This window comes from Nematolebias whitei, chromosome 14 (genome assembly GCF_014905685.2).
Source record: "Nematolebias whitei isolate Nwh7 chromosome 14, NemWhi1, whole genome shotgun sequence".
Lineage (NCBI taxonomy): Eukaryota > Metazoa > Chordata > Actinopteri > Cyprinodontiformes > Rivulidae > Nematolebias > Nematolebias whitei.
This window is the reverse complement of record NC_056511.1, coordinates 37,440,744-37,450,438: the sequence shown is the minus strand read 5'-3', so window position 1 is coordinate 37,450,438 and position 9,695 is coordinate 37,440,744. Positions and strand designations below refer to the sequence as shown.

At 41.2% G+C, this 9,695-nt stretch overlaps 2 protein-coding genes across 2 annotated transcripts; one reads left to right on the top strand and one right to left on the bottom strand.

Moving 5' to 3' along the window:
* Positions 1-590: 590 nt before the first annotated feature.
* LOC119420668 (transcription initiation factor TFIID subunit 1-like) lies at positions 591-1,877 on the top strand. Its single transcript, XM_037688094.1, has 3 exons — positions 591-822; positions 1,012-1,177; positions 1,383-1,877. Exons 1-3 carry the CDS (start codon positions 654-656, stop codon positions 1,600-1,602), a joined length of 555 nt encoding a protein of 184 aa, XP_037544022.1. The 5' UTR covers positions 591-653; the 3' UTR covers positions 1,603-1,877.
* Positions 1,878-8,170: 6,293 nt separating this feature from the next.
* Positions 8,171-9,695, bottom strand: LOC119420292 (SLAIN motif-containing protein-like). The gene is made up of 4 exons (XM_037687681.1): positions 9,146-9,695; positions 8,855-8,988; positions 8,651-8,761; positions 8,171-8,184 (listed from the first exon to the last, which is right to left on the bottom strand). Exons 1-4 carry the CDS (start codon positions 9,532-9,534, stop codon positions 8,171-8,173), a joined length of 648 nt encoding a protein of 215 aa, XP_037543609.1. The 5' UTR covers positions 9,535-9,695.

The window sequence follows — 9,695 nt, the reverse complement described above, 5'->3', positions numbered from 1 at the left end:
GTCTCAGGGCGGATCAACCAGTTTTGCTGCTGACAACCAAAACCAGCCGATCACATGCTCAAGAAGGACCATCAGCCTAACAATGGATCATTAGCACACTGATGGCTGTTTACTGTTCACAGAGGGCTGAGTGATACTAGCAATCACAGCATTGTAAGAGGGGGACAGTTGAACCCGGAGGCCTCCACCGTGGAGGTCCTTCTTGAGCATGTGATCAGCTGGTTTTGGTTGTCAGCAGCAAAACTGGTTGATTTACCCTGAGACGGTGCTATTTAAGAGACTGAGCTGAATACAGCTCCTCAGACTGAGGAAGTCTCTCGGATGAGAGATGAAACGTTTCTACATTTTTTTGTTGATTTGCTTTGTTTTGTTTTTTTTGAATGTCCAGAGGACCAGATTTAACTTTTTTAGATACGTCTTGTAGCTTTTTGCCAACAGTGTTACTTTAATAGGAGTAATGGGTGGAGCTCCTCTGGTAGCAAAGTCATGCTCATTTGTGTGAAATTCAAAACGCAGGAACAAAATGATCAAAATACTTGGTGTTCTTGTTAGTGACATTTTAAAACCACGCAATTTAAAACTTACCCTTTAATTCTGTGTGTTTTAAGGCTGAAGATGCTGAAGGAGACCTGGAGGATGAGGATGATGAAGACATGCTGCTGCCGCCCCGCAGGCGTCCACACGGCCAGGACGATGAGGATGAGCAGAGACAACATGGCCGATCTAACCACCCGGCTCAGTCCAGTGTGCTGTATCAGGACCTGCTCATGTCTGACGGAGAGGATGACGCCAGCGAAGAGGAAGGAGACAACCCTTTCTCCTGTGAGCCCACCAAACATTGTCGAGGCAGAAATAATCCTCTATTAAATAGAAGATATATTCAAAAATTTTAATCTCTTAATGTATTGAACACTCAATACATTTCTGTTCTTTACTGAGTCGACAGTGACATTCTTTAAGTTTCCATGTCACCAGGTGTAAAATGTCCCGATGTGTTTTGTGTCCTGGCAGCCATACAGCTGTCAGAGAGTGGCAGCGACTCTGACAGGGAGGTCGTCGTACGACCCCTGCCTCCTCGGAGGGCTCAGGAGACGGCCCGGATGGGCATGGAGCAGGATGAGAGCATGATGTCGTACGAAGGGGAGGGGAACGAACATATGGAGGACAGCAACATCAGGTACAACAGACCATCACTTCTCTTTTTTCCTTCAGAGAAAGCCAAATGATTCATTCAAATATATAAAAAAAAAAGGTTATTTAATTAAGGAGAAAGCTATAAATTTACACTTCATTTTTCTTTATTTTTAATTACACTTGCAATGTGGCATTTTTTTAACTTTGATCCTAGTTTGTTGTTAGAAACATCTCATTATTTGTCATAGTTACGGCAGCTACGAGGAGACGGAGAGTCAGAGTCAGATGCCGCCTTCTAGCATGGGAAATGGCGAAGAATACGGCATCAGCGAGGAGGAGGAAGATGAAGAAGATGAAGCACGGAGGAGAGGTCCAGCTGTGCTCTCCCAGGTCCAGCTAAGTGAAGACGAAGAGAGCGAAGAGTTCAGGTCCATCGGAGGAGACAGCGACATGGACTCCGACGTCTAAGCTTACTTTCTTTGTGTGTGTCTGTGCAGGACCCATAAAGGTGGCCGTAATCCCACGTTTACGATAGTAGACAGTAAATATGTATATTCTGTATTTTGTAAATGATGCTTAATGTTTGATATGCTATCAGGCTACAAAGTAACACATTGTAAATTTTAGTTGGCCTTTTTATTTGTTGAATAGTTCTTCATCATCATGTTGGTCTCACATGAAGGTGTGTGCTCGCTTATTTTGTACGGTTTAATGTGTTACATTAAGTATTAAACATGATTCTACCTGACAGTCTGGGTAAAAAATATAATGCATTTATTAATTATAATAAAACTATGTTTTTTGCTACCAAAAAAGGAACTTAATTTCACCTCCACAAAGTTTTATCTTTTCAATGTAAAATTACTTTTGGTTTCTTAAACCTTCCTATGTGTTGGATTATTATTTTAAAGTACTACAATATAGTCAGTTATAGACATAAACAGGTTGTTTAAATGCAGGTAAGGAGCTGCAGCTTAAACCTAAAACCGCTCAGGAAAATGAAAAATTAGTAGGATTAAGAACCGCAGGATTGTGATTTGTTACATTTCCAAGTTATTTTGGTGTTTAACACGATGACATTTGGAGTTACAGACCGTCAAATGAGACGGATCAAACTCTTGAGGAACCCGCAAACAAGAAAAGATGCCGTGCGTTTGACTTGACTTAAAATATGAACTGAAAATGGCCAAGTTTGATCAGACCCAAGTTTTTAATTATGGTCCCTAATTATAAATGAGTATGTTGACGGAGGAGAGGTGGCGCAGAGGTTAAAGAATGTGAGTCTGTGTGGAAGGCCGCCAGTTTAACTCCCACATACCGACAACATCAAGAATGTGAGTGGGAAAGGTGGAGCACGCCCCTGCCCCACCTGGGCCCCTGAGCAAGGCCCCAACCCCCATCATCTGTGCCATAGATGGCAGCTCTGCTCCTCACAGGGGCCTGTGGCGGCATCAGGACGGGCATCCAGCGTAACAATCGGCAAGTCTTCATGTAAATTGACTTGCTGTGACGACCCCTGAGGAAGGGTACAGCTGAAAGAAGGAAAAACAGTTTTTATGAGTATGACACCTCAGGCTTCTGCTGAAGCTACTTTTCACTCATCTATATATATATATAGATGTGTATATATATAGATTGATTGTGGGGGGGGATGAATGGCCAACATTTCATCTTTATATAAAAGTCACCACCACTTTAGAGAATGTGAAATCAAAAATAGCTGCTTGTGAATATTTACCACAAAATTTGTTTACAAATGCTTTGGACTAAAAAATTCTGAAGTTTTCTTTAAAAAAAAAAAAATTCTCATTCATTTTCTCTGGATTTTTTTTTCCTCATCTGTTTATTTATTTTTGGCAAAGTTGTTTTAAGAACAGCAGATGGCACTCCAACTACAAACTTTTCTTGACCTTTGATTTTTCATCATCCTTTTCCGTTATTATTATATTATTATTCATTATCTTTACCCGCTCCTTTTTGGGTCACTGGTGTCCATGTCCACATGTCACTCTGTGAGAGGCGGGAGACACCCTGGACATGTCTCCAATCCATCACAAGGACACATAGAGACAAACGAGACAAACAATCACTCACTCACTCTCACTCACACCTAGAGACAATTTAGAGTTACCAATCAGCCTAACATGCATGTTTTTGATCTGTGGGAGGAAACTGGAGTACCTGGAGAAAACCCACACATGCACGGAGAGAACATGCAAACTCCACCCAGAAAGGCCCCCTGTCCAGGATTCAACCTGGCAACCTTTTCGCTATCAGGTGGCAACTCTACCAACTGCTGCCCCTTTTATCTGCCTGAAGCAGTTCTCCACCAGATATCAGAGAAACTGGTAAATCTGCTATTGATGGATGAAAGATGGTAATCCGTACTAATGTCTCAGTTGAAGTCAACAAGAACACAAGAGCCTTCAGAGCTTAAACTTTTGCTGTAAAATCATGTTGCAGAATGTTTTCATCACATCTGCACTGAACAGTTTATATTCTGATGCACCACCAGACTCACACCTCTGTTTCCTGGTAGTGACACTTCCTTTTCTGCAGCTGTGGGGCGGCTGTGGCCGAGTGGTTAGAGCAGTCATTCTCCATTGTGAGAGTGGGGGGTTCGAATCCACCAGCAGTCACATGCTGAAGTGTCACTGGGCAAGACACTGAACCCCTCATAGCCTCTGATGTGTGTCCTATCAGTGTATGAATGTGATCTAAAGCACTGAGTAGTCTCTTTAGAATGATTTGTTCCATTAGCTTTGTAGAGATCTAGTAGAGTGCTGTATGAATGGGTAAATGAGGCACAGCTTGTAGTGTAAAGCGCTTTGAGTATCTTGAAATAAGATAGAAAGGCGCTGTATAAGTACAGTCCATTTACCATTTAGCGTTCAGTGATTTGGTTTCTCCTCCACCATGTCAAGCTGCACGCTTCCTGTTGAAACGAAGCTGCTAAAAGCAGACCTTGCTGTTGGCCACACTGATGTAAAGTTCAACTGCAGCTTCTCACATTAGTCTTGACATTTATACAAGTTAAATCAATATATTGCTTGAAATAATATAAATTTTGGTTTATTCAACAGAAACGTCAAAGCACAGTCAGTATTGTTTCAGAGCAACATATAAACTCTTAGCACTTGTTTTAATCTTGCATGCAGTTAAAACAAAATATCTAAATACATTCGTGTTTGGACTCCGTTAACATTTGTATCTGTGAAAGCTTTCTCTGTTAGACAGATGGCACGTGCCTGCCCCACGCTGCAGCGGTCGGCCTCTCAGGTGAGGCGAAAACCCGCCCGTGAGCAGCAGACAGGTAAGCCTTCGCAGGGTGAGCGATCCTGCTGGGGCTGAGAGACTGAGACCTCTGCAGTTTCTTCATGGCTGCTATCCGGGCTGGTGTGCCTCTTATTGAGCTCTGGGAGTTCAGTGATGCAGGAAGTGATGGAGACCCACAGTGGCCTGATCCTCCTCTGGGAGATGACACACCTGGGGGACAGATTTTGATTGAAAGCAATGAATTGTAAATCAGCCGTTTGCTGTGTTTGTGCTGCATTACATGTTTTTAGTGAAACAAACCTGACTGAGGGTCAGCAGGTTGATAATCATCAACCTCTAAACTTCGGCTGTTCCTGACGGCCTGCAGGGAGCGAAGGCTTGTCCCCAGACGTGACCTTGCCCTGCCAGGTGATGCGTCTGGAAAACACACAAGGCAGAGTCACATCTGAGAGAAGACGACAGAGCGACATTCCTTTTAAGAACTTGAGCTACACTCTAACATTTACAACAGATTTATATGGTATAAAACATACCTCTCCCCAGTGACAAACGTCAGCTCCTTCTAAAGCAATCCCAAACCTGGAAGGATTAATAATCCATGCAATGAGTTTTGAATCTGTCCCCTCTCCTCTCAGAGGGATATGCTTGGAAAAGCTCCAAAGGGAGGTGTCTATCTTAATCAGATGCTCGAACCCCCTCAACTGACTCCTTTCAATGTGGAGCGGTGGTTCTACTCACAGCTCCCTCTAGATGACAGCGCTCTTCACTGCATCTCTAGGCTGTGTCCAGCTGCCCTACAGAGGAACGTTTCAACTATTTGCATCCAAGATCTTGTTCTTTTAGTCAAGATCCACCCCTCGTGACCATAGGTGAGGGTTGGAGAGCTTTGTCTTCCAGTTCAGCTTTTTCCTCACTTTGTTAGACTGGAACAACTTTATTATTGCTGCAGACAAAGCCTGTATACGTTGATCATCTCCCGCTCCATCCTATCACTTATGATCAAGACTCCCATATATTTTGAACTTGAGGCAAGAATGTATCCCCAAGCCAGAGTGTGTTCCACCCTTTTTCAATCAAGAACCACAGTCTTAGATAGAGGACTTTCATCCCAGCTGCTTTGCACTCAGCATCTGACCTCCTTGGTGCACGCTGTAGGTCATGGACACCAAAAGAACCACGTCCTCTGCAAAAAGCAGAGATGACACCCTAAGGTTCCCAAACTTGACACCCTCCCCTCCATGATTGTGCCTTGAGATTCCGTCCATGAATACCTGCTGAAGTGTGTCGCTGAGGTGAATCATGGCAGGTTTTCTCTCTCAAACTTGCTGCCTCAGCGACCTGACCACGGATAAGCAGTAGAAAAATGGGAGGTTGGATAAACTAAGCTAAAAATAGGATGATAAAACTATCAGAAACTCATTCCTATATGGCAGAAGCAGCAGTCGAAAGGTGATCGTATTATGGTATAGTTTCTGTACATTCATACATCTGTAAACTTTCTCTTGTCCCTCCCATAACTTCTGATCTACTCAAGATAATTTTAACTAACTTTATACACTTATCCATCATCCCTAGATGGAGTGTTGTATACACTGTTCATCATCCCTTCTCCAAGGTCAAATGGTATGCAAGGTATTTGCTTGTTCAGGCCGTTGCTATATTGCTGTATAGATTTGTCGACGGTCGTATAATGTGCCTTGTGTAATACTTTTGTTGTACTTACCTCATTATCAACCTGTCATCACCAATCATTCTGTACGCCTTACAACATATTTAAACTACAATCAATAAAGCAGTTCTTAATGTGTTTAGATTATTAGTATGTCTCCATTGGGTGGGCTATCAGTACTTTTAGGCATACCACAAGGATGAGTTGGACCTCTGATTTTCAGCTCGTGCATCCATGATTTTCTGCTGGTGTGTTATAATGCTGGTGTTTTAATGTATGTAGATGATGCAATCATGTGGGTAAGATTCTGATCAAGTAGGTCTTATTGTGATGTAAATTAGATAAAGTCTGCTCCAGTTTTCATGCCTCACTAAATGTTAACTGTCACAATGCATTTGACAATAAAGCCTGACCAAAAGATTTTCCCAAATTTTTGTGTGTAAATAATAAAAAAGTCAACTATGTTCAATATATTAAATATTGTAGGTCCAACGAGAACATCACAAAGATGCTACTTCAAAAACGTACTGTGTGAGAAAGCATCAATTATGTGTTTATATATGTATAGTCTTGGATCTACTCCTAATGTCCTTTCAAAAAAAACTTTAAAACCAATCAAATCACTATAATCAGGCCATAAACATAGTGTATAAGAGTACTACAGTATTGTCATTGTAATGCTATATACTCAGTATATAAAATATTGGGTTTGGAAAAGTCAAATTGGAATTACAGATTGCTTCAAAAATAGTTCATGTAGCACCTTTGCCATTGTCCAAGTCATAAAAGAGTATTGTTGGCTTAACTTTAGTCTTTATATTTAAAGGTTTTGCTTTGTATTTGTATTTAAATGTACTGTATTCTTTTCTATACTTGCCAAGAACTAGTGATGGAACTCTAGCCAGTCGCAAAACCAGCAACAGTACATCTTTTTAATGTGCATTGCCCATTTGTCCATTAAAAATCTGCATGAATTCAACAGATCACATCTAATTTTTACCTGGATTCTGAGCCAGTCTGAGCAGCTTGAACTGGGTGACTTGGTGGTGAAGTCTGCCCAGTTTAGGACTTTGGCAGCCCTGCTCAGATGCTGATGTAGGTGACTCACAACTGGAAGAGCTCGGTAATGTTGGAGCAGCTTCATGGCAAGAAGATAAAACCTTGGTTTCATTTTCAGGAGTAAAGTCATAGTCTGTTTGTATCTCTAGATTGTTCCTGAATGAAGCAGCAGAAGGAATGGAAACATATTCCTGTCTTAAACCTGAAAAACATAAAAACAAGTTTTAGCCTTCAAGTAACCAGCGATAACGAACAGAATACTCTTCAGTACTCACTGTTTTCCTGTATTTTGGCCAAGATGTGGACGTCTGCGATATCCTGCAGTCTGTAGCTTGAAGTTATGGAGTTGTGGGAGAGGTTCACCTCATTATGATCTGTGCAAATAAACAAATACTTAGCATCTGCAGCAAAGAAAGGCGAGTGATCAAGTCCTTGTTTGTCTCTGGGTGTTCATTTTTGTTGTCGGACAGATTTGAATCAAACTCCCAGAAAGTATGAAATGGATCTGCAGTTGATTAACTCAAGTCAACCTGATTCAAGATGGCCACCGCAGCTAATCAGCCTTAACAAACAAAAAATGTCTACAACACAGTAATTTTTACAAAGAGCTAAAATTTGGCAGTATGAGAGCCATTCTCAGCACATATCGTGAGTGCCAACAGATCTTTGCAGTAAATCTTTGCTTAAAACTATTGCATGCAAGGCAGAGGGTGATATGCACTCCTTTAGGAGTGCCACTTTTACTGATACAGCTCTGAGGAGTCAAGTCTGAGCCTCAGCTTACTTGATTTATGCCAGCTCAGAGCAAATAGAAACTCTGCAGGTGTTAAACCATCAACTTTCGCTTGTTGTACGATCTTTTTGCACTAATTTACTTAACCAATTTAATGTATCAGATGATAAAAGTTACTTTAGCTCATGTTCAGCTGAGATTTTGTGCAGTAAAATCGTCAATAAACACCAGTACGCCACAACCACATGCACATATTTGACAAAAAAGTTAATGTTCCTTGTTCTCTACCAATATCTTCCCTAGTTTTCTTCTCCTAAAGAAGATTTGTATGAAATCCACTAAACTTACAAAATGAAGATGCAATCTAAACAGTTTTTGAGGCTTTTTCTAGGTTATTTCTTGAATTTTTACTCTCTCTGAACAAAATATGTGCTCACATCTAAGAGTACAAATTGAAATAATGAGTTGATTGAAAGGATTTCATTCATTTTACAAGTGCAAGCCCTCAAGTCCTCAGGTGTACCCTTCTGTTCATTGTAGTAACACCTTTTTAAAATCTCATTATCATTTCTTTACTTGTAGATTAACTCTTAATTCATTTGAACCAACTGTGAGCTCTTTTGTGCACAAACTACCCCTGATATGACACTAGAATTTAGCTATTTTCATTTTGAACTTAAAAAAATTTTTCTTTTTTGCATCATTATTCATCAGGATTAAGTTTAGAGTATTATATAATATAAAGAGAAGTTCCAACAAGGCTCTGCTGATACCATTACCTAAACGTTCGGAGTCACTGAGTGATGTGCTGAATGGCGTTTTGTCTCCACTGGAGACCCTGAAAGGATGATGGGAATCTGCTGCAGGTCTGTAGAAGTCATATCTCGATCCTGACAACAACAAGAGTGGCATCAAGGTAAACCTGTGACCACACATGTATTTTAAATTCAGTTCGATTTGATGAACATGTGCTGCTTTCTAACTTTGATCCAGCTTGTTCATCAGCACACGACGGGCTGCTTCTATCTCAGGACTCGGGTTATCAAAGACGTGCCGACACCACCTGAGAGCAGACTCCTTCTTCACCAACAACTGCCTACTTTGAGGCTCATATAACCTGTTGGTAAAAAAATACATAAAAATCAACGACTTGTAAAACTGTCTTTAGGTGATGAACCAAGTCCTTATCCTGACCTGTTCAAATGAGCTTTACCTTAATCCTTTAGACTTATCTGTTAAAAATTAAACACCGCCAGGTCTCTGATGACACCTACCAGCTCTCTTCATCCAGCATGCTGTCCTCTAAATCCAGGATCTCCACCAGGTCCAGAGCAGACTGCTCTGTCTGTGAGTCCTCATCAACCCACAGGTCTTTTTCAATGTTATATTTGTATAACTTGATGTCCATGTCACAGACGGGTGAATGTGACTTACAGCCAGACTTCAGGCTATCAAGTCTTTTTCTGGCATCCATGGCAAACGATCGACCCCTCTTGACTTTGGCAGGCTCACAATCAGTCCAGACAGTGCAGTATGGGTCTAGATGTTCCTCTGGCTCTACACCATTGAGAATATAAGGGCTTGCACTTCCATCAAACTCCATCTGTGGCTGATCACAAAAATACTGGCTCCAGTAGCTGTTTGTGCGATCTTGTAGTTCCATTTTCTGTGCGAAATCTTCGAATCCTCCTTCTGAACCTCAAGCTCCTGTCCAGTTATGTTGACAAACTCCTGAAAGATCTTAATCCGAAATCTATTTCTAAAGTTGTGAAAATATACTTAAGTCTTCACACGCAGCAGCTGCATCTTCACTCTACCTTCTTT

Coding starts and splice junctions, on each gene's coding strand:
- LOC119420292 (XM_037687681.1), bottom strand. CDS start 9,534: ATGGAACTACAAGATCGCACAAACAGCTACTGGAGCCAGTATTTTTGT. Junction 8,989..9,145: donor ATGCTGGATGAAGAGAGCTG/GTAGGTGTCATC, acceptor TTTTACCAACAG/GTTATATGAGCCTCAAAGTA. Junction 8,762..8,854: donor GATGAACAAGCTGGATCAAA/GTTAGAAAGCAG, acceptor TGTTGTTGTCAG/GATCGAGATATGACTTCTAC.
- LOC119420668 (XM_037688094.1), top strand. CDS start 654: ATGCTGCTGCCGCCCCGCAGGCGTCCACACGGCCAGGACGATGAGGAT. Junction 823..1,011: donor AGGAGACAACCCTTTCTCCT/GTGAGCCCACCA, acceptor GTGTCCTGGCAG/CCATACAGCTGTCAGAGAGT. Junction 1,178..1,382: donor ATGGAGGACAGCAACATCAG/GTACAACAGACC, acceptor TATTTGTCATAG/TTACGGCAGCTACGAGGAGA.